The sequence below is a fragment of the Carcharodon carcharias genome, chromosome 27 (assembly GCF_017639515.1).
Source record: "Carcharodon carcharias isolate sCarCar2 chromosome 27, sCarCar2.pri, whole genome shotgun sequence".
Taxonomy (NCBI): domain Eukaryota; kingdom Metazoa; phylum Chordata; class Chondrichthyes; order Lamniformes; family Lamnidae; genus Carcharodon; species Carcharodon carcharias.
The window spans coordinates 15,330,214-15,354,693 of NC_054493.1; the positions used below are offsets into that span (position 1 = coordinate 15,330,214).

The 24,480-nt window shown below is 44.2% G+C and overlaps 1 protein-coding gene across 1 annotated transcript; it reads right to left on the bottom strand.

The window, feature by feature from the left end:
• Positions 1-3,789: 3,789 nt before the first annotated feature.
• LOC121270290 (gastrula zinc finger protein XlCGF49.1-like) lies at positions 3,790-13,371 on the bottom strand. Its single transcript, XM_041175603.1, has 4 exons — positions 13,344-13,371; positions 12,879-13,214; positions 12,309-12,588; positions 3,790-3,826 (listed from the first exon to the last, which is right to left on the bottom strand). The coding sequence occupies exons 1-4, from the start codon at positions 13,369-13,371 to the stop codon at positions 3,790-3,792; spliced, it is 681 nt and encodes a 226-aa protein (XP_041031537.1).
• Positions 13,372-24,480: the final 11,109 nt, after the last annotated feature.

Below are 24,480 nucleotides of genomic sequence, written 5' to 3' on the forward strand. Positions count from 1 at the left end.
AAAGGTATAAAATATATTTAAAGAAGGATGGAAGGTTGTGTGTGGTATGGCCATGTGAGACCTTGAAAGGTGCAACGTGTGAAACAGACAAGGGGGAAAAAGGCCTGAGCCACCCTGAATAAGCTTGCTGTTCCAGTAACCAAGGTTGTGTTAAAAGCCTTTGGAATTCCACTGTCGAGTGGGTACTTGTGTTAATAGTACTGAATGTCTTTATAAATTCAGAATCTATTTGGGCTTTTGCCTTAAAGGAAGTGTGTAGATGATAGTATGGTTAAGTATGAATTTTGAGAAATGCTTATAAGATTAAGTAACCGTGTAACTGTGATTTTGTGTGTGTGTGTGTGTGTGTGTGTGTGTTAAAGTTTTTTTCTTCTTTTGTTAATAAATACTTTAATTTAACCTTTAAAATCTCTGAAGGTGGTCGTGGACTCATTACTTCTGACTTCAGTGCACAAGCCTTCTTGATATAAATGCAAACAGCAAAATCATTGTGATAGCGAGGCCAAGTCTCCCTTGTGGATTTGATCAGCCTGGAAAATTCTGTTCCATAATAGCCGTGTGCATCCCTCTCCCTGGGAACTGTTGGAGGCTCAACCACACTGTTCACAATCTTGGTGTCAGATTTAACCCCAAGATAAGTTTCTGACCACATATCCACACCATCACTAACACCAGATATTTCAATCTCCATAATGCTGCCTGTCTCCACCCCACCCCAGCTCATATGGGACACTTGCCTTTATTAACCGAGGCATAGAATATAAAAGCAGGGAGGTTATGTTGGAGCTGTATAAAATGCGAGTTAGGCCACAGCTGGAGTACTGTGTGCAGTTCTGGTCACCAAACTATAGAAAGGATTTGATTGCACTGGAGAGGGTGCAGAGGAGATTCACCAGCATGTTGCCTGGGCTGGAGCATTTCAGCTACTAAGCGAGGCTGAATAGGCTAGGGTTGTTTTCCTGAGAGCAGAGATGGCTGATGGGGGGACCTGATAGAGGTGTACAAAATTATGAAGGGCATAGATAGGGTAGATAAGAAGAAACATTTCCCCTTAGTGGTGGTGTCAATAACCAGGGGGCATAAATTGAAAATAAAGGGCAGGGGGTTTAGAGGGGATTTGAGGCATCAGCAAGATCCCACAAGCAATCTGATAATGAGCAGATAATCTGTATTTGTGATGTTAATTTGAGTGTGGAAGGGGATGTGTAAAGAGCTGGTCTTTGTATGGAGATGTGAACCAAGGAAATGGTACCTGTGTGTAATAGTGATACAGCCTTGTGTTCACATTCAGAACAATACACAGATACCCTTGTGGTTATGGTGTGAGCAGGGCCAGATGACAAATGTGGTGAACAAGTTAAATATAAATATCTCCAGTGTAGCTGCAGCTTCTTAGATCAGAGCTGGGGAGAAGGGAGTTCCAAATCCACTGTATTATCTTCCCAATATTTAATTGGAGGAAATTTCTTCTCATCCAGTACTAGATGTCAGATAAACAGTCTGAGGAATGACCAACAGGGGAGGAGTCCACAGAGGTGGCGGTGAGGTAGATGTGGAAATTAACGTGGTGTTTTCAGATGATGTTACCTGGTGGCAGCGTGTGGAGGAGAAATAGGTGGGGCCAAGGATAGATCTTAGGATTCACCAGAGGTAACGGCCCGGGAAAGGGAAGAGAAGCAGTTGCAAATGGTTCTCTGGCTACGATTAGATAAGGATGGAACCCGGTGAGTATAATCCCACCCAGCTGGATGACAGTGGAGAGGTGATGGAGGAGGATGGTGTGATCAACTGTGTCAAAGGCTGCAGACAGGGCGAGAAGGACGAGGAGGGAAAGTTTACCCTGATCAGTGACAGAGGATGTCATTTGTGACTTTGCTAAGAGTTGTTTCTATACCATAGCCAGGGCTGAAACCTGATTGGAGGAATTCAAACATGGAGTTCTGGGAAAGATTGGCAGAGATTTAGGTGGCAACGAAATGTTCAAGGACTTTGGAGAGGAAAGGGAGATGGGACGGTAGCTTACAAGGACGTGTGGTCAAGGGATGGTTTATTGAGGAGAGGGGGATGGCAACAGATTTGAAGGAGAGGGGAAACTATTAACAATATCAGTGAACATGGCGAGGTTGTGCAGTCAGTAGTTTAGTGGGAATAGTGTCAATGGAGCAGGAGGTGGGTATCATGGACAAGATGAGCTCTGAGAGGGCATGAGGGGAGGTGGGAGAGAAACTAGAGGAAGATGTGAGTTCAGGGCTCGGAAGAAGGGGAACTTTAGAGGAGGTTTGGCCCAGTGGGTTAGGGGAAGGGAGGGAAACAACAGAGGCAGCTGGTTGGATTGTCTCAATCTTTGTGACAAAGAAGACCATGAGCTGCTCCTCCATGAGCACTTGTTGGGGGTTTGGTTGGAGGAGACAGGGGAGAGGGAGAGCAATTCAAAAGGAGCTAATGTGTTAGAGATATTAAAATGACTCAACATATTGTGTATTTAAAACAAAGCTGATTTATTTAACTTTTATCCAGAATATTAATCCCTATAACTGGGCTGGAGTTCATTTACATCAGCAGAAATAAACTAGGAACATAGGTCAGTTCTAAGTGTGATTAACAGCAAAATTCAATCACTATAATTTTTCATTTTTGGTTATTTGTTCATGGGATGTGGGTGTTGCTGGTGTTACTGGCTCAGCCAACATTTATTGCCCATCCCTAATTTCCCTTGAGAAGGTGCTGGTGAGCCGCTTTCTTGAATCACTGCAGTCCATGTGGGGTAGGTACACACTGTGCTGTTAGGAAGGGGGTTCCAGGATTTTCTTCCAGTGACAGTGATGGAACGGCGATGTAGTCCCAAGTCAGGATGGTGTGTAGCTTGGTGGGGAACTTGAAGATGATGGCATTCTCATGCATCTTTGTGAACTCGCTGGTGTCTCAGCAGGGTGGATGAGTGAGCAAATCCCTTCTGACATATGGTGCAGGTGAATGGCCTCTCCCCAGTGTGAACTCGCTGGTGCTCCAGCTGGTTGGATAACATAGTGAATCCCTTTCCACACAAGGAACAGGTGAATGGCCTCTCTCCAGTGTGAACTCGCTGGGGTACAGTGAGGTCAGATAATTGCCTGAACACAGTATGGCACCAAGAGCATCTGAATGGCCTCTCATCAGTGTGAATACGTTGATGGCACATCAGTTCACCAGAACTTTTATAGCACTTCCCACAGTCTGGGCATTTAAAAGGTTTCTCGTCAGAGTGAACTCATTCGTGAGCCAACAGGTTGCATGACAGAGTGAATCCCTTCCCACACTCGGAGCAGGTGAACAGCTTCTCCCCAGTGTGACTGCGGCGATGAGATTCCAGCTAAACTGGAAAATTGAATCCTTTCCCATGGTCCCCACATTTACACGGTTTCTCCTCAGTGTGACTGCACATGTGTCTCAACAGGTCAAATGATCGGTTGAAGCCTCGTCCACACACAGAATAAGTGTACGGTTTCTCCCAACTGTGAACAGTGTTTTTTCCTTCCATGTTCAAAATCCACCAATATTCAGGTTTATGATAAATTGCGCAACTCTGTTAGATCCTGATGTGATGTTGGGTTTGAATTTCCCGACTGCCTCCCTTCCCTTCTAATACCCTGTGAAATTGATTTAAAACTGAAAAATAGGAGTTTGTGAGAAGCCACAAAAACACAAAGGCAGGTTGTGAAATTGAGCTGAATGAATCTGGTAATTTGTGGGGCCAGCACTAGGGAAGAGTGACCATGAAAACTGCTGGATTGTCATAAAAACCCAACTGGTTCACTGATGCATTCGGTTTGGACCTGGGCTCTGGCTTCTAAGAGAGAAGATAAAGAAAGTGAGATGTGGGAGCATTAGAGGGTGAGGGAGAGAGATTTTATATATCCACAACTTGACCTAAACTTTGACAAAACCTTCCAAACCCTCAACCTGCACTATGTGGAAGGACCAGAGAAGTAGGTGTATGTGAACAATATCAGCTGCATAAAAGCAAAATACTGCACATGCTGGAAATCTGAAATAAAAACAGAAAATGTGGGGAAAAACTCAGCAGGTCTGTTAGCATCTGTGGAGAGAGAAACAGAGTTAATATTTTGAGTCCAATATGACTCTTCCTCAGAGCTAGAAGAATCATTCGGATTTGAAACGTTAACACTTTCTCTCTCCACAGATACTGCCAGACCTGCTGAATTTTTCCAGCATTTTCTGTTTTTATACTATCAACTGCATGTTCCCCTCCAAGTTGAAACCGTCCCAACTTGTCAGTCACCCAGTCCTGGATGAACAGAAATTTCCTCTAGTTAAATATGGGAAGACCGAAACCATTCTCATCAGTCCCCACGACAAACTCTATTCCATAGCCACTGACTCCCTGACAAATGTCTGAGGCTGGACGTGACTGGTGACTATCTTGGTGTCATATTCACCCCAGCTCTGACCACAAAGGCAGGCTGTGAAATTGAACTAAATGAATCTGGTAATTTTTGGGGTCAGCACTTGGAAAAAATGACCATGAAAATTGCTGGATTATCAAAAAAACCCAACTGGTTCATTCATGTCCTTCAGGGAAGGGATCCTGCAATCCGGTCTGGACCTGGACTCTGGCTTCTAAGGGAGAACAGACAGAGTGAGAAGTGGGAGTATCAGGGGGTGAAGGAGAGGGATTTTATACATCTGCCGCTTGACAGAACATTCCAAACCTGCCACCTGTACCATCTCAAAAGCCCAGAGAAGTTGGTGTTTGTGAACACCATCACCTGTAAGTTTCCCTCCAAGTTGCAAACTCTCCTAACTTGTCTGACACCCAGTATTGGATGAAAAGAAATTTCTTCCAATTAAACATGAGAAAAACTGACACCATTGTCTTCAGTCTCCAATACAAACTCTAATCCGTAGCCACTGACTCCATCTCTCTCCCTCACGACTATCTGAGGGTGGACAAGTCTGGTCACAATCATGGTGTCATATTTCACCCCCAGCTGATCTTCTGATCACAGAAGACTTCTAAATTCCACCTCAGTAACCTCACCTGCTTTTCCCCAGTCTCAGATCATCTGCTTCTGAAACTCTCATCCATTCCTTTGTCATCTCCCACGTTGACTATTCTAATGCACAGATGCTGCCAGAATTGCTGAATATTTCCTGCAATTTCTGTTTTCATTTCTAGTCTAACACACCCTGGGCAGCCCCCCATATCCAACCTCCTGTAAATTGAGATCATCCAGAATTCTGCTGCCCATGGCCTTCTTCATATCAAGTCTTGTTTACCTAGTCATTGAACTTACAGTTACAACGGTGATATGTGTCCAAGTCTGTAACATTGACTTACATTTATAACGGTGATGTTTGTCCCAGTCTGTAACATTGACTTACATTTATATAATATCTTTGATGTATGTTGTTTTATGGGAGTTTTACAAATAACATCTGACACCGAGACATATAAGGAGATATTAGGGCAGATAATCAGGAGTTCGTTCAGAGGTAGGTTTGAAGGAGTGTCTTAAAGGAGAAAAGAAAGGCTCAAGAGACCAGAATTAGATGAGCGCAGAGATCTCAAGAGTGTCCTTCTGCTCACTGACTTACACAGCCCCCAGATTCAGCAGCACCTCAATTTTAAAGTTCTCACCCTTGTTTTCAAATTCCTCGACTCCTCACCCTTCCCTATTTCTGTCATCTCCTCCAGCCCCACAGCTTTCTGAGATCACCGCGCTCATCTAATTCTGACCTCTTCAGCATCCCCATTTTCAATTGCTTCAGCATTAGTGGGTGTGCCAAGCCATGAGCTCTGGAATTCCCTTCAGAAATCTCTCCATCTCTGTGCCTTTCTTTCCTACTTTAAGACCTACCTCTTTGACCAAACTCCAGATCATCTGCCCCAATATCTCCTTATATGTCTCAGTATCAAATGTTACTTGTAAAACTCCCATAAAACAACATACATCAAGGGTGTTATATAAATGTAAGTCAATGTTACAGACTTGGACACATATCACCATTATAAATGTAAGTCAATGTTACAGACTGGGACACACATCACTGTTATAAATGTAAGTCAATGTTACAGACTGGGACACACATCACCGTTATAAATGTAAGTCAATGTTACAGACTTGGACACACATCACTGTTATAAATGTAATTCAATGTTACAGACTTGGATACACATCATTGTTGCTTCATTACTGGATGAAGATCCTCTCAGTCACAGAATCACACAGAGCAGAAGAGGCCCTTAACCCCTCGATTCTGCACCGACACGTGAGAAACACCTGACCTACCTACTGAATCCCATTTACCAACACTTGGCCCATAGCCTTGAATGTTATGATGTGCCAAGTGCTCATCCAGGTACTTTTTAAAGGATGTGAGGCATCCTGCCTCCACCACCCTTCCAGGCAGCGCATTCCAGGCTGTCACCACACTCTGGGTAAAAAGGATTTTCCTCACATCCCCCCAAACCTCCTGCCCCTCACCTTGAACTTGTGTCCCCTCGTGACTGACCCTTTAACTAAGGGGAACAGCTGCTCCCGATCCACCCTGTCCATTCCCCTCATAATCTTGTACACCTCGATCACATCGCCCCTCAAGCTTCTCTGCTCCAACGAAAACAACCTAAGTCTATCCAATCTCTCTTCATAACTCAAATGCTTCATCCCATCCTAACCTAACAATTTTGTGGAAGCCCCTTCACCACACGGGCTGCAGCGGTTCAAGAACAAAACCTACCATCAGTTTCTCAACAGGCAACAGGGGATTGGCAATATGATCTGGCCTTGCTACTGACTCCTATAAGCTCATCATAAATTAAAAGTATCTGCCTGTGTGAAATGGATTAACAGCTCCTACAAGAATTCAAGTTCCCCACATTCCCGGCCGCTCTCACTGAGGCTGCGCTCAGCCTGGAGCCACATCGCTCCAGCAGGGGGCTTCCGGGGCGGGGCCTTCCCGCGCCTGCGCGTTGCTGCCCTTCTGATGGAGATAGGGCGTATTCACCCGCGCGGAGAGTCCTGGGTTGCCTCATCCGCCATTATTCATAAACTGTCCGTAGGGTAAGACGTCTGTTACAGTACTTTTGATGCAGTCCGGTGTTTAATCCGAGCGGCCCGATACCTTTGATGTTTCTGCCAGTGGCAGGTCCGGGTGAACGGCTGCCATCTGTATAGGAGCATGCGCGGCCGCTATCTCTATAGGGACAGGGCGCATGCACGGCCATCCTCGGACCGGATGCACGAAGAAAAGATGTTGTGAATTTCTGCCCTGGATTCACAGTGAAATTCCTCTGGAAACTCCTTTTACAGGTGGTTAAAACAGGAGGTTTCCCAAGCGGGAACCTCAAACCAAGTATCAGGTCATGACCTGACAGTCACTCGATCATCAGGACCTGAATATCATCGGCCTCTGAATGTGGAAGGTAAAATGTCTGTGGGCAAAGATTTCAGATATCAGAGAGACTGGGAAACTTTTAATGATCTTTTCAGGTTAAATGTGAGACCAATTACATCGATCTCATTGGGTATGTTGAAGAATTTGTTCTATGCAGACAAATTAACTCGTGCTTAAGTAAACATACTCAGCAGCTAAAAGAGCAAACCGTTGAGCTGTTATTCGTGAGAATTATTATCCCAGTTTTGGGTAAGTTTTTTTGTCCATGTTGCAGTTCATTCAGCCTGTCATGTCCAAAATGGCCAATAAGTAGCCATCCAGCCTGATTCCAATTTCCAGATCTTGGTCTGCAGCCTCGTAGGTTAGGTCACTTCAAGTGTATATCCGAGTGCCTTATAAATGTTATGAGGGGTCCTGTGTCTACCATCTTTTCAAGCAGTGGATTACAGGTTCTCACCACCCTCTGGGTGAAAAAAAATCCCTCATATCTGCTCTAAACCTCCTACTTCTTTCCCTTCATTATTCCTTATGGACCCCTCCAACAAAGGGAATACTGCCTTCCTATCCAATCTATGGACCCCTCATAATTTTATACATTTTATTTAGGTCTCTCCTCAGCCTCATCTGTTCCAAAGAAAACAATTCCAGCCTATCCATCCTTTCCTCATTACTAAAATTCTCCATTCTTGACACATCTTTTTATATCCCCCCTCTGTACCTCTCTCTAGAGTGATCACATCCTTCCTGTACTCTACACAGTACTCTAGCTCTGGCAGAACTAGTGTGTTATACAGTTCGAGCAGAACCTCCCTATTCTTATAATCCATGCCTCATTAGGGGTAATTATCCTGTATCCTTAATCACCTTATCTACCTGCCCTGCTACCTTCAGGGATCTGTGGACATAAACTCCAAGATCTCTGTTCCTCTACAATTCTCAGTATCCTACCACTTATCATTTGATCCTTTGCCTTCTTGTCCCTACAACTTTCTTCCTCACCATTAAGCACACAGCCATTTTTTGTATCATCATCAAACTTCTTATTTGTATGCCTACAGTTAAGTGTGAATCCAGTAAATAAACCAGGAATGAAGGAACCAATACTGAGCCCTGTGAAACCCCACTGTAACCAGCCTTCCAGTCACAAAAAAACACCCATCAACCGTCATTCATCACTTCCTGCCATTGAGCCAAATTTGGACTCAACTTGTAACTTGCTCCGGGGTCCCATCAGCTTCTATTTTTCTGTCCAGTTGGTCATGTGGGGCCTTGTCAATGTGGAGAGAATGTTTCCATTTGTGGGAGAATCCAAAATTAGGGGCCAGAAATACAAGATAGTTGCTGATAAATCCAATAGGGAAATATGGAGAAATGTGTTTACTCAGAGAATGGTTAGAGTGTGGAAATCACTACCACAGGAAGTGGTTGTGGCAAAAAACTGAGATACTTTCAGAAGGAAACTAGACGAGTGCATGAGAGAAAAAGGAATAGAAAGATAAAGTGAAAGACTCAGCTGAGCTAATTAATCCAGTAATGTTTAATTAATAGACTTGGTTAATACAAGATAGATTGGTTCAAAAAGACAGTTTGTGGAAGACAATAGTTTTCTTACCAATCTTAACTGGATTGAACAATGGGCCTTATTCTTGAGAATTGAAGAAGAGTGTGGAGTATAAAGGGCAGCACACACTAGTTGGGCCAATGGCCTCTTTCTATTCTGTATTTTCTGTGTAATCCTATGTAAACTCTTTTTACAGGGTATTAGGAATCAAAGGAAAAGGAAAACCAATTATCGAGATCTGTCAGAGTCACTCGATTCATCAGGGACTGAATATCATCAGTCCCTGAATGTGGAAGGAGAAATATTTGTCCGTTCTGTCTGAGGGAAAAAAATTTCAAATATCAGTGTGACTGGAAAAGATACACACACATACGTGAGTGAGGGTGTTCCAGTGAACGGATTGTGGAAAGAGCTTTGACTAGTTACACAGCCTGAGAAAGCATCACACCATTTACAGCAGGGAGATCCTGTACACGTGTTGTGTGTGTGGACGAGGCTTCAACTGGTTATCAAATCCAGAGAGACACATGGACACCCACATTCGAGAGAAACCGTGGAAATGTGGAGACTGTGGGAAGGGTTTTTGTTGCCCGTCTTGAGTTGGAAACCCATCGATACGTTCACACTGGGGAGAAGCCGTTCACATGCTCCGAGTGTGGGAAGGGGTTCATTAAATCATTCAACCTGCAGACACATCAGTGAGTTCACAGCGGGGAGAGGCTGTTCACCTGCCCTGAGTGTGGAAAGGGATTCACTTGTTCGACCCACCTGCAGACATACCAGCGAGTTCACAGTGGGGAGAGGCCGTTCACCTGCTCCGATTGTGGGAAGCGATTCATTAAGTCACCTAACCTGCTGACACACCAGAGAGTTCGCACTGATGAGAGGCCATTTGCCTGCTCTGAGTGGGGCTTGTTGTAACATGACAATTGGTTAACTTAACTGGATCTCAAATTACTTACACCACCTTCTCTCATTATCTTAGACAGCAATACAATAGAACTGTCTCATACTATCCCTTTATCCGATTCCATACAATCCCTTATACAGTTTCAAATGTTGAGGCTAATCAGGGTTTGAAGGTCTCTCTTGCCAGTACATTTATCTTCATTGCACGTTCTTCACATACAGAGCAATTAAGGTTTTACATTTTTACAGCAAATAAAACTCAAGTCTTTTACTATAACGATTGATTCATTATTGATTTATTAATTGTAATTCAATTAAGGCCCACTATTTATTCAATCATCTGTTACTGACTGGTACCTAATTAATCCAGTAATGTTTAATTAATAGACTTGGTAAATACAAGATAGACTGGTTCAAAAAGCCAGTTTGTAGAAGACAATAGTTTTCTTACCAATCTTGACTGGATTGAACAATGGGCCTTATTCTTGAGCTGGACTTTGGCAGAATCTAATGTCCTGTAGCTTATCAAAATTAGAAAAGCATTTATTTGTTTAAACAATTTCCATTGGGCCTGCAGTTTCTGGGAACATTTATGTTAATGAATGTGTTTATGATAATAAATATGTTAGAGTTTAAAATGGTTTCCTTGACCTTTTTATTTATAACAGTGAATACGGTATGAAAGTGATTGATTTTTAAAACTAAATTTGACTACCAAGGCCTACCTACAGTTTCATACATTACAACAGTGACTACACTTCAAAAATACTTCATTGGCTGTAAAACGCTTTAGGAGGTCCTGTGGTCCTGAGAGACGCTACAGAAATGCAGTTTTTTTCTAATTATCCACAAATTTGGATATGTTACACTTGGTCCCATCATCAACATCATTGATCAGGATTGAATCTTAATTTTGTGTAATAGCCATGTCTTTGACACCATTTTAAATGCTCTATAAAAATCCAAACACATTATATCCTGAATTAGGTGTTTTAAAGCACAGGGAGTTACTGTGATTTGGAATGCACTGCCTGAAAAGGGTGCAGAAAGCAGATTGGACTCTATCTTTCAAAAAGGAATTCGACAGATTCTTGAAAGTTAAAGAAAATTGCAGGGCTCTGCGATTAACTGGCTAGTTTCTCAAATATCTGGCATGAACAGGATGAACCAAATGGCCTCCTTCTGTGCTCTATGGGCCTTGTGTACATTTAACCTGAGTGGTGATGACCTGGACCCCACTTGCCATGAGTGTGCTAGAAGCTGAGATGATGGAATAATTTCAAAAGGAAACAGGATGGGCACTTGAGGCAAATGAACCTACAAGGATCTGAGAATGGAACAAGCAATGTGACTGACTGGTTTTTCTCTACAGATTGCTGGCATGGACTCAGTGGGCTGAATGGCCCTATTCCCTATACTGAAGACTCAATGATCTAAAGAGAGGGATTTCAGCTGCTGGAGTCTCTCCAACTAACTCAAATCGCTCATCCCTGGTGCCATTCACATCAACCCTCTGTCCAGCCTTTCAAAGAACTTCACAAATTTCCTTTAATGTAGAATCATGTGTAGGATTCCGTTCTAGAGGGATAGAATTGAAAAGCAGGGAGGTTATGTTCAACTTGTTTAGAACAGTGGTTAGATTACACTGGGAGGACTGTCAACATTTGTGATCTCCATTTAGAAAAAATAAACAGAGGCACTGGAGAAGGTGCAACAAATATTCACAAGAGCAATACCAGAACTGAGAGCATTTAACCCTCAGGAAAGGCTGTGGCTGCTTTTCTCTGGAAAAGAGAAGACTGAAGGATGACCTGATGGAAGTCCTTAAGATTCTGAAGAAGTTCAATAATCCAATAGAGATTTCTTGTGAAACCTTTTTACCCAGTGAGTGGTGAGAATGTGGAACTCAATTCCACAGCCATTGGTTGAGGGGAACAGCATAAATACATCTAATGGGAAGCTAGATACAAACACGAGGGAGAAAGGAATTGAAGGGTATACTGATGGGGAGATGAAGAGGGGTGGGTGGAGGCTCATGTGGAACATAAATGCTGACATAGACCAATTGAGCCAACTGGCCTGGCCTGTGCTGCAGACTCAAAGGAACAGAGACAAATGTATTTATTTTAGATTTACCTGTAGTGATAGGAAAAACACTATTTACTATCCAGGATAAATGTAATTCATCAGCTTTCAGTAGAAACATTCACTCCCAGGCTAAAAGAGCATCCACCCATGAGACTGGCCAGCCCAGTAGAAAGAAACCCACTGACCAGCCCCCACCCCACTTCACCAGCTGTCAGAATGAACATGGTTCAGTCCTGGATGTGATTAACAGCAGCAATAACAGCAGAATCCCTGTAATCACTTGTGAACTCGCTGGTGTGTCTGTAAGTGAAATGACTGAGTGAATCCCTTCCCACACACGGTGCAGGTGAATGGCCTCTCTCCAGAGTGAACTCGCAGGTGTGTTCGCAAGTTGAATGAATTAGTGAATCCCTTCCCACACTCAGGGCAGATGAACGGCCTCTCTCCAGTGTGAACTTGCTGGTGTGTATGCAGGGTGGATGAATCACTGAATCCCTTCCCACACTCGGAGCAGGTGAACGGCCTCTCCCCGGTGTGAACTTGCTGGTGTATCCGAAAGCTGGATGACGTTCTAAACCTCTTTATGCAGTGAGAGCAGCTGAATGGCCTCTCCTCAGTGTGAATGCGCTGGTGCACTCTCAGATCTGCAGCAATTTTGAAGCCACTTCCACAGTCAGAGCATTTAAAGGGTCTCTCATTGGTGTGAGTGACATGGTGTGCCAGCAGGCTGGATGACTGAGTGAATCGCTTCCCACACATGGTGCAGCTGAATGGCCTCTTCCCGGTGTGAACTCGCAGGTGGGTCTGTAGGGCGGATGAATGAGTGAACAGCTGAATGGTCTCTCCTCATTGTGAACCCGCTGGTGTGTCTGCAAGTTGAATTAATTACTGAATCCCTTCCCACACTCAGAGCAGATGAATAGACGTTGATGCATCAGCAGGTTGGATGACCGAGTGAATCCTTTCCTACATTCAGAGCAGGTGAATGGTCTCTCCCCAGTGTGAACTCGCTGATGCTTCCGCAAGGTGGATGAATCACTGAATCCCTTCCCACACTCAGAGCAGGAGAATGGCCTTTCCCCGGTGTGAACTCGCTTGTGCGTCAGGAGGTTGGATGAATGAGTGAATCCCTTCCCACACTCACAGCAGGTGAACGGCCTCTCCCCAGTGTGACTGCGTTGATGAATCTCCACCTTAGATAGGGATCTGAATCCCTTCCCACAGTCAGGGCAGGTGAATGGTCTCTCGTCGGTGTGAATGCCTTCGTGTTTCAATAAGTTGGATGAATTACTGAATCCCTTCCCACACTCAGAGCAGGTGAACGGCCTCTCCCCAGTGTGACTGCGTCGATGAATCTCTAGCTCTGATGGGGATCTGAATCCCTTCTCACAGTCCCCACATTTCCACAGTTTCTCCATGGTGCCAGTCTCCTTGTATCTTTCCAGGTTTGACAATCAGTTGAAACCCCGTCCTCACACAGAACATGTGTATAGTCTCTCCCCACTGTGAAGGGTGTGATGTTTTTCAGGCCCCAATAAATCAAGCGACTCGGTCAGATCTTGATGAGATGTTTGGTTTGAGATTTCTGTCTGCAAAATCTCCCCTTCTAAAACCCTGTAAAGGGAGTTTACAAAATTCATCAACGTAAAATAAAAACAAAATGTTGGAAAAACTCAATGTCTGAGAGCATCTGTGGAGAGAGAAGCAGAGTTAATCTTTCAAGTCCATATGATTCATACAGACTTGAAACATTAACTCTGATCTCTCAGGTGCTGTCAAACCTGCTGAGTTTTTCCAGAATTTTCCATTTTTATTTCAGATTTCCAGCATCCACAGTATTTTGCTTTTATAAGATTCATCACTGTCAGTACAGGATAGAAGTTCAAAAAAGACAACTCTAGTTTCTATGGATCATTCTTTCCTCTCTCATTCCCCAAAAGTAACTCTATTCTTTCTTTGTTGTACATATTAGTCACCCTAACCACTCTTCCGAAGCAGCGACTCATGCTGATCGACAGGTCCATGGTCATAGCTTCATGTTCTGGACACAGAGACCTGAAAATCTTTATGTGTATATATGTGATAGACATGCATGAAACTAGATGAAAAATGTGTGATATGCAGTACTTCTTAATTAGAGATACAGTGGAAGGGGGATGTGAGGAAGAACTTTATGTTGGCAGTGAGAGGTCTTAATCTGCATCGCTGCCTATAAGGATGGTCAAAGCAGAGATGAATTATTGCAAAATGAAACTGGATGGGCACTTGAAGGAAATAAACTTACACAGGAACAGGGATATAGAGGGGGAATGGGATTGCCTGGATTGCTCTACAGAGAGTTAACATGGACTCAAGTTGCTGTGTCATGATGAGTCTATGATTGTAAATAATTACAATAATATATTAAAACAAGTAGAAATAACTATAAATATACTTTATTGCAGAACCATAAATAATATTTCTAATATGTACCTTATAACAGCACTAGACTTATCTCTGGCCTATATTAATTTACCGTCCCCTTAAATGTCAACCATCCCCTTGAAATGTGAACATTAGGAAGGAGGCCGTCCTCTTAGGCAGGCAAATAAACGTGTCAAGCTGAGAGAGCAAAAGATGTCAACGTCTTTAAGAGAGACACAGAGAAAGATAACCTGGGCCAACCTTTCCAGACTCTGGACCCTCCCTGGATTCACTTTCTTTCCTTTCAGCTCCTGCAAATCAACAATTTAAACCCAGAATTGGAAAAGAAATGGAAAGCGGGTGGAAAGAAAGTGTTTTACTCAGATGTGGAACAAAGGAGGAAATTTAAGAGGGTGTGAAACTCATTGTCCAACTTCCGCTTCAGACAATGGGGGAAGCTCCGTGTGGCCTTTGGCACAAAGCCCGCGCTCTGATTGGTTGGAACATCTGTGTCTTTCCATTCCTCCAGTTATTCCTATTGGTCAATCTCTCGTATGTAGCCAATGAGGAAGCGGAAACAAAAACAATTACCTGGAAAAACTCAGCAGGTCTGGCAGCATCGGCGGAGAAGAAAAGGGTTGACGTTTCGAGTCCTCGTGACCCTTCAACAGAACTGAGATTTTTTTGTTTTTATCTCTGTGTTTAATTGAGGAAGCGGAACCCGAGCCCACATGGGGGCGGGAGAAACTTTGGCCTCCAGACGCGGTGAGCTATTGTCCAATCCACAGCATCTTGCTTCTGTCACCAGTGTTAGTCCTCCCAATGGGAGACTGTGCGCTGGGAACGCCCCTTGAGTCATTGTTAAATCCACATGAAATGCTGCCTGAATCAGCCAATAGGAATCATCCTGCTCCGCGGTGACGTCCTCGGTTTCCAATCTGCGCCAGACTCGCGGACACGGGAGCCCCGCCCCCACCAAGTGTTCTCCCTCTCTCGAGCCAAGGTTGACGGCTTCGGTCATTGGGGAGCTCTGGAGGACCTGAAGGACATTAATCCTCCAGCCAGGCAGAAGGTGGGCTCTGTGGCAATGAAGATGGAGATTCACAGGGACTAAATCTGTGTCCGAGATCTGTGAGTAAAAGAGTTTGTGTTGAAGAGAAAGAGAAGAGAAACCGGCAGGATTTGGGAGGCTGAGGTTTTCAGGAGAAAAGGGAATATTTCAGTAATAGAGCAGTGAAGCTGTGAGTGAAGCGCAGAATTGTCGAGGAGGCCATTCGGCCCATCGAGTCTACACCGGCTCCCTGAGCATTTTAATTTCGTGCCGATCTCCTGCCTTTCCCCCGTAACCCTGCAGATTGTTTCTGTTTAGATAATCATCCAATGCCTCAATTAAACCTGCCTCCACCACAATTTCCGGCAGTGCACTCCAAAGCCTAACCACTCGCTGTGTGAAAAAGTTTTTTCTCACCTCGCATTTGCTTCTTTTGCAAAACACTTTAAAACTATGCATTCTGGTTCTGGACCCCTTTACGAGCGGGAACAGTTTCTCCCTATCTACTCTGTCCAGACCCCTCATGATTTTGAAAACTTCTATCAAGTCTCCTCTGACCCTTCTCCTCGAAGGAAAACAGTCCCAACTTCTCCAATCTTTCCTCATAACTGAAGCGTCTCATCCCTGGAATCATTCTTGTAAACATCTTCTGCACTCTCTGCAATGCATTCACATTCTTCCTATAGTGTGGCACCCAGAACTGCACACAGTACTCCAGTTGAGTCTAACCAATACCTTATATAAGCTCAACATAACCTCCCTGCCCTTGCACTCTATGCCCCTTTTAATGATGCCTAGAATACTGTATGCTTTAGAAACAGTTCTCTCTACCTGTCCTACTACCTTTAATGATTTATGTTCTTATACACCCAGGTCTCTCTGCTCCTGCACACTCTTTAGAATGGTATCCTTTATTTTATACTGTCTCTCAATGTTCTTTGTACCAAAGAACCTCATGGTTCTCCGCATTGAACGTCATCTGCCAGATATGTCCAGTGTTGTTATCTGCTACACAGGTATATTATTTATGGTTCTGTAGTCAAGTACATTTATTATTATTTCTAGTCTCGTAATATAGTACTGTAGCTACGCTATGTATTTCCAGTCATAGAGTCATTACAGCATAGTAGGAGTCCATTCGGCAACTTGAGTCCATGCCGACTATCTGTAGAGCAACCCAGTCAGTCCCATTCCCCCCTTTATATGCCCATAACCCTGCAAGTTTATTTTCTTCAAGCGCCTATCCAATTTCATTTTGAAATCATCAATGATTTCCTCTTCCACCATCCTCATATGCTGTGTGTTCCAGTTTATGATCACTTGCTGTCCAAATTAAGTTCTTCCTCACATCCCCCATTTATCTCTAATCAAGTAATATAGTACTATACATAGGTGAACTGCCCGCATGAAGATTTTCAGGGTTCTGTGTCCTGGGTAGGAAGCACTGAGCATGGATCTGTCATTCAGCATGAACTGGCACCTTCAGGAGAACTGGGAGGTGTATATTAGGGACAGCAGAATGAGATTTACAACCTTTCAGGAATGAGAGAAGAAAATATGTTTCATAGAAATTAGAATTGTCTGTTTTGAAATTCTATCCTGTAATAACTGTGTTGACTCTTGTAAACTCCTTTTTCAGGATATTGGAAAGGGAAAATCTAAGGACAGAAATCTCAAAACAAACATCACGTTATGATCTGACAGAGTCACTCGATTAGTCACAGTGTAAATATCATTGGCCTTTGATCTGGACAGAAAAATGTGCTGTCTGGTTCAAAAAATTTAAACGTCAGTGTGACTGGAAAAGCACCGAGACACACACACCCGAGTGAGAGAGTTCAGGTTACGCAGCCTGAAAAAGCATTACACCATTCACAGTGATGAGAGTCTGTTCACATGTTCTGTGTGAGAACAAGGCTTTAACTGATCTTCAAAACTGGAGGGACAAAAGGCAACCTACACCAGGGAGAAACCATGGAAGTGTGGGGACTGTGGGAAGGGTTTCAAAGCCCCATCAGAGCTGGAGATTCATCGACGCAGCCACACTGGGGAGAGGCTGTTCATCTGCTCTGAATGTGGGAAGGGATTCACTCAGTTATCCAACCTGTTGACACACCAGAGAATTCACACTGGGGAGAGGCTGTTCACCTGCTCCGAGTGCGGAAAAGGATTCACTTATTCATCCCATCTTTTAACACACAGAAGGATTCACACTGGGGAGAGACCGTTCACCTGCTCTAAGTTTGGGAAGGGATTTGGGGATTCATCCAGCCTCCGGAGACACCAGCGAGTTTACACTGGGAGAGGCCATTCACCTGCTCCGTGTATGGGAAGGGATTCAATCGGTCATCCCACCTGCTGATGCATCAACGAGTTCACACTGGGGAGAGGTCATTCACCTGCTCCATGTGTGGGAAGGGATTCACTCAGTTATCAACCCTGCTGAGACACCAGGCAGTTCACACTGGAGAGAGGCCATTTCCCTGTTCTGAGTATGGGAAGAGATTTGCTCGGTCATCCAGACTGCTGACACACCAGTGAGTTCACACTGGAGAGAGGCCGTTCACCTGCACTGAGTGTGGAAAGGGATTCACTGATTCCTCGAGCCTGTGGAAGCACTGGCGGGTTCACACTGGAGAGAGGCCGTTCACCTGCTCTGTATGTGGGAAGGATTCACTGAGCCACCCAGCCTGCAGACACACCGACACATTCACAGTGGGGAGAGGCTGTTTATCTGCACTGAGTGTGGGAAGGGATTCACTGATGCTTCCAGCCTGGGGAAGCATCAGTGAGTTCACACAGAGGAAAGAGGCCATTCACCTGCTCCGTGTGTGGGAAGGCATTCACTGAATCATCCAACCTGCTGAAACACCATGGCAGTCACAGTTTCAGTTTATGATCACTTGCTGTCCAAATTAAATTCTTCCTCACATCCCCCATTTATCTCTAATCAAGTAATATAGTACTATACATAGGTGAACAGCCCGACTGTGGCTGTTCATTGTATCGTTTGGGGTTAAGTGTATGCAGGATTTGGGCTTTGACTGTTTGGTTACATGAGCACATATGAGCACTTACTGACATAGAGCGGAGTGGAGTTACAAGGTATATACCTGTAATGTTTCACTCTGTGAATAAATCTGTACCAAGCAAAGATTAGGTCCAGTTTCTTCCTTCACCATCAGGCTGTCAGGACTATAACATGATAACTGAGAATGATTGTCTGATGGTGAAGTTTGGAAACCAAAGGAAAATAAAATTTCAGACAGAAGTTACAATCCTAGTAGCTTTTATGAGAAATGGCTGAAAGCAAGTGGGAATTGTCAAGGTCTGATAACTCAGAGTCTGGGCCATACAACCAGTGGAAGAATGAAGTGGATATGTGGACACGGGTTATGCCCCTACCAAGGAGAAAACAAGATTTGGACTTGGCATTGTCACTTCTTAACAAAAGTAAAATGAGAAGCAAAGTATTTTGTGAGCTGGATGCCTGTCAGTTGGAGACTGATGAAGGTTTGGATCTCCTATTCGGGCTCATTGAAGAGATTTACAAGAAAGATGATCTATTGGATGACTATAAAGCATAGTTGGACATTGACAGGTTTCAAAAGAGTGTGAAAGCATCTTTAGCAGAGATGGATTGGAACAGCACTAACAGGTGAATGAACCCCAGAATGACCAGGGAACAATTAACAGGTGTTTCAGGTCTGACTCAAAACTCCATGATGTGATAAACTGCCCAAAACAGAAAATCAGGGTCCTTGAAATGATGTATGACACAGACAATTCTGAGGCTGAAGATGATGATAATGAGCACTCTGAAGGAATTGTTCTGGTCACAAAAAGCTTTGGTTCAGTCCAATAATGAATATGTTATTCACAGACTCAATCAACTGTTCTGTGTTAGATAGTGGCTGCACCTCGACAGTATGTGGATCAGATTGGTGCAAATATTATCCAGGCTCACCTCATGGTGAAGATAGACACAAGGTTAAGGAGTATAAAAGTTCTTCTTGTTTTGATTTGACATTACACATTGTCCCGAATCTTAAAGTAATTGATCATTAATATAACAGAATCTCATTATTGATGCAGTGGGATTCTGATTATTAATCTAACAGTATCCTGATTAGTAATACATTATGATCCTGATTATTGAAGAAATCGGCTTTCCAGAAAAAAGAACATCAACCCTTTCGCAAGGTTTTTTTGCAGCAGCAATTCCGGCCTCAGAGAGTCGTTCACTAGGCTGCGCCCAACAACAAAAAACCGTAAAGATTTAAAGGGGCCTCACAGCTGCCAGGAAGCAGTTGGAGCTACATGGCAGCCATTGCTGTCACAGAGCTCGCGAGCCCAAAATCTAATTTCTGATCCCACCAGGGGTCACGACCCTCAGTTTGGGAAGCCTGACTTAGACTGAGACTATAAAATGGGAATGGGCTTTTAAAGCTCTTGTCACAGTCTAAGCATTTAAACCTCTCTCCAGTATGAACTCGCTGGTGTGTTTGGAGGCTGGATGACGGAGTGAATCCCATCCCACACATAGAGCAGGTGAACAGTGTCTCCCCAGTGTGCATGCGCTGATAAATTTCTAGCTCAAATGATTAATTGAATCCCTTTCCACTGTCCCCATGTTAACTCGGTTTCTCCCCAGTGTACTGCGCTTGTGTCTTGACAGGCCAGATGATCAGCTGAAACCTCATCCAAGGAAAGGGGGAAAGAGTGGGGGAGCGGTGTTAACCGGATTGCTCTTTGAAAGAACCAGTGCAGATTTGATGAGCCAAGTGGCTGCCTTCTGTGCTGTACTACGATGAGATCCTGTGATTCTACAATAGTGTAATGATTCACAATAAACACCATATGATCAAATCATAAAGTTCAGAAGGTGGCCATTCAGCCCCTCATGTCTGGACTGTCTCTCTGAAAGTGTTACCATTCTGTCCCAGCCCACTGATCTTTCTCCCGATCCCTGAAAATCTTTCGTTGTGAATTAAAAGTCCAAATCCCTTTTGAAAGTTACTGTTGGATCTGCTTCCACCAGTCATTCAGACAATGTGTCTGATCATCAGAATTCCCTGAGTAAAATAATCTCTCCTTATCTCCATCCTGGATTTTTTGCCAATTATTTTAAATCTGTTTTCTGCAGTTACCAACCATCCTGCCAGTGGAAACAGTTTCTCCCTATTTTGTGAAAACTCCTTAAAAAATGGCAAAAATGTCCACATCTTTATTAAATCACTCCTTAACCTTTCCTGCTCTAAAGAGAACCATCCCAGCTTCTCCAATCTCTCCACAGAACAGAAATCTCTAATCCCTGATACTATTCTGGTCAATTTTCTGTGTACTCTCTCCAAGGCCTTCATATCTTTCCTGAAGTGTGGTGCTCAGAACTGAACACAATATTTGAGCTGAGGAATAAAAAGTGATTGATAAAGATTCAGTGTGACTTCCTTGCTTTTGTTTTTCATGTCTCCATTAATAAACAGAGGACCCCATCAATTTATTTTTTAAACAGTTTGATCAACTTTTCCTGCTATCTTCAAAGATTTGTGTCCATACACTCCCAGGTCACTCCATTCCTGCACACTGTTTAAATTTGTACTATTTATTTGGCATATTTCCTCCCCTAAAGGACATTAGTGAACCAGAGGGGATTTTACAACAATCAGCAATAGTTTCATGGCACCATTATTGATACTAAGTTCCACACAAAGACGGAAACATTTTCTGTCTGATTCAGGTCACTGTGTTTATGTATAAACACTATTTGGAAACTTATTGCTAAAAATGTCTGCAGAAGGTTTGTGGGAATTGAACCCACAGCCCCAGATTATAAGCCTTATGAATACAAGTTCAGTGACGTTATCCCTGTGCCACCATCTCCCCTCCATTTAGAGCAAGAAGGTACATGGGCAGCAGAGTTTTGAATGATTTTGTTTCCAGGTTGTTGGGGGGTGGGGGCAGGATGAATGTGAGAGGCTGGCCAGGAATGTATGGGTATGAGGAGAATTTCAGCAGCAGATGAGCTGGGGTGGGGTGGAGATGGGTGACATTACGGAGGTGGAAATATCTGGTATTAATGATGGTGTGGATATGTGGCTGGAAACATCTTGGGATCAAATATGACACCAAGATTGTGAAGAGTGTGGTTCAGTCTCGGCCAGTTCCCAGGGACAGGGACATACTCAGTAGTTAGGGAATGGAATTTGTAGTGGTGACCGAAGGCAACAGCTTTGGTCTTCCCAGTTTTTAATTCAACCAAATTTCTGCTCATCCATTACTGGATGTCAGATAAGCAGTTTGATAATTTAGTAACAGTGGAGGAATGGTGGGGAGGTAGAGCTGGGCATTGTCAGTGTAAATGTCCAAACTAACACGGTGCTTTTGGATGATGTCACCTAGTGGCAGCATGTAGATGAGAAATAGGAGGATCCAAGAACAGATCCTTGGGGAAAACCAATTCAAGGACTTTGGAGAGGAAAGGGAGGTTGCAGATGGTGTGGTAGTTTGCAAGAAAAGTGGGGTGAAGTGTTTTTTTTCAGGAAGGGTGAGGGTGGTGTATTTAAAAGTGAGAGGAGCAAAACCAGGAGAGAGAGAGAGCACTGTTAACAATATCAGCAACACGGGGAAGATGGATGGTCAGCAGTTTGGTAGGAATAGAATTGAAGGACTTGGAGGTGGGTCTCCTACAAAAGATGAGCTCTGACCGGGTATGATGGGATATAGGAGAGAAACTGGAGAAAGATGTGAGCTCAGGGCTCAGACAAGGGGGAACTTTAGAGACAGTTTGGAAGCAGCAGAGGCAGCTGACTGAATTGTCTCAATCTTACTGACAAAGAAGCTCCATGATCTCACACTTCTCGTTGGTAAGGATGGAGGAGACAGGAGAGTGAGAGCCCTTCAAAAGGAATTAACTTATTTTTAAAGTGGGAGGTGGTGATGTTGTGGTATTGCCATTGGATGAATAATCCTGAGAACCCTGGTAACGTTCTGGGGACCTGGGTTCAAATCCCACCACGTCGTATGGTGAAATTTAAATTCAATAAAGATCTGGAATGAAAAGTTTAATGATGACTATAAAACCATTGTTGATGGTTGTAAAAACCCATCCAGTTCACTAATTCCCTTTAGGGAAGGAAATCTGCCGTCCCGACCTGGTCTGGCCTATTAGTAACTCCAGACTCAAAGCACCATGGTTTACTTTTAAATGGCCTAGCAAGGCATTCAGTTGTATCAAAACATTGTAACTAGGAATGAAACTTGACCTACACCACATGGACTGCAGCAGTTCAAGAAGGCAGCTCACCACCACCTTCTCAAGGGCAATTAGGGATGGGCAATAAATGCAAGGCCCACATCCCATGAATGAACAAAAAAGATTCAACACACTGCATGTTTAGTACAAAGGTGATTTATTTTTCTCCTATCAACACTATTTTCCCCTATAAATGGTCTGGGGTTTAGTTACCATTAATAGGAACAGACACCACTGAACATGGCTCAGTCCTGGATGTGATCAACAGCAAAATCTAATCACTATAGTTACTCGTGAACTCGCTGATGTTTCAGCAGGTGGGATGATTGAGTGAATCCTTTCCCACATTCGGAGCAGGTGAATGGCCTCTCCCCGGTGTGAATTCGCTGGTGTACAGTGAGTTGAAATGATTTCCTGAACCTAGCCCCACAGTGAGAGCAAATGAATGGCCTCTTGTCAGTGTGAACATGTTGATGGGACATCAATTCCCAGGAAGTTTTACAGCACATCCCGCAGTCTGGGCATTTAAAAGGTCTCTCGTCAGTGTGAACTCGCTGGTGCTTCAGCAGGATGGATGTTTGAGTGAATCGTTTCCCACATTTACAGCAGGTGAACGGCCTCTCCACAGTGTGAAGTTGCTGGTGTACAGTGAATTGAGATGATCACTTGAACCCAGTCCTGCAGTAAAAGCACCCGAATGGTCTCTGGTTAGTATGAACACGTTGATGGGACATCAGTCCCTCAGAACTTTTAAAGCACTTCCCACAGTCCAGACAGTGTGAACTCGCTGGTGGGTCAGCAAGTTCGATGATCGAATAAATCCTTCCCACATATGGAGCAGATGAATGGTTTCTCTCCAGTGTGAATGCGTCGATAAGTTTCCAGTTCAGATGGGTAACTAAATGCCTCCTCACAGCCCCCACATTTCCACTGTTTCTCCATCCCCCCGCACCGCCACCCCCCCACCCCCCGCCCCCGCTGTGTGATTGCGCTTGTGTCTTGACAGGCCAGATGATTGGCTGAAGCCTGGTCCACGCACAGAATAAATGTAAAGTTTCTTCCCACTGTGAACGGTTCTTTTTACTCCCATGTTCAAAATCCAATGATACCCAAGTTACTTAAAATTGGGCGACTCCGTCAGATCCTGATGTGATGTTTGGTCTCAGTTTCCCTAATACAAATCTTCTCCTTCTAACACCTCCTCATGCACCCCTCAACTCCCAGCTCCTCACGCGCTCCTTCTCAATTCCCGACTCCTCTCGCGCATCTCAACTGCCGGCTCCTCCCGCGCCCCTTTTTAACTCCCGGCTCCTCTCGCGCTTCTCTTCAACTCTCGGCTCTTCTCGCGTTTCTCTTCAACTCCCGTCTCTTCTCGCGTTTCTCTTTAACTCCCATCTCTTCTCGCGCTTCTCTTCAACTCCCGACTCCTCCAGCGCCCCTTTTCAACTCCCAGCTCCTCTCGCGCTTCTCTTCATCTGCCGACTCCCCTCGCGCCCCTTTTCAACTCCCGTCTCTTCTCGCGTTTCTCTTCAACTCCCGTCTCTTCTCGCGTTTCTCTTCAACTCCCATCTCTTCTCGCGCTTCTCTTCAACTGCCGGCTCCTCTCGCGCTTCTCTTCAACTCCCGACTCCTCCCGCGCCCCGTTTTAACTCCCAGCTCCTCTCGCGCTTTTCTTCAATCGCCGGCTCCTCTCGCGCTTCTCTTCAACTCCCGACTCCCCTCGCGCTTCTCTTCCTTACTATTCAGAACGCGCTTACTATTGAGAAATATTGAAGAAAGTTACTAAAATGATTTGTTTCTTCCCCATCCACCTCCATT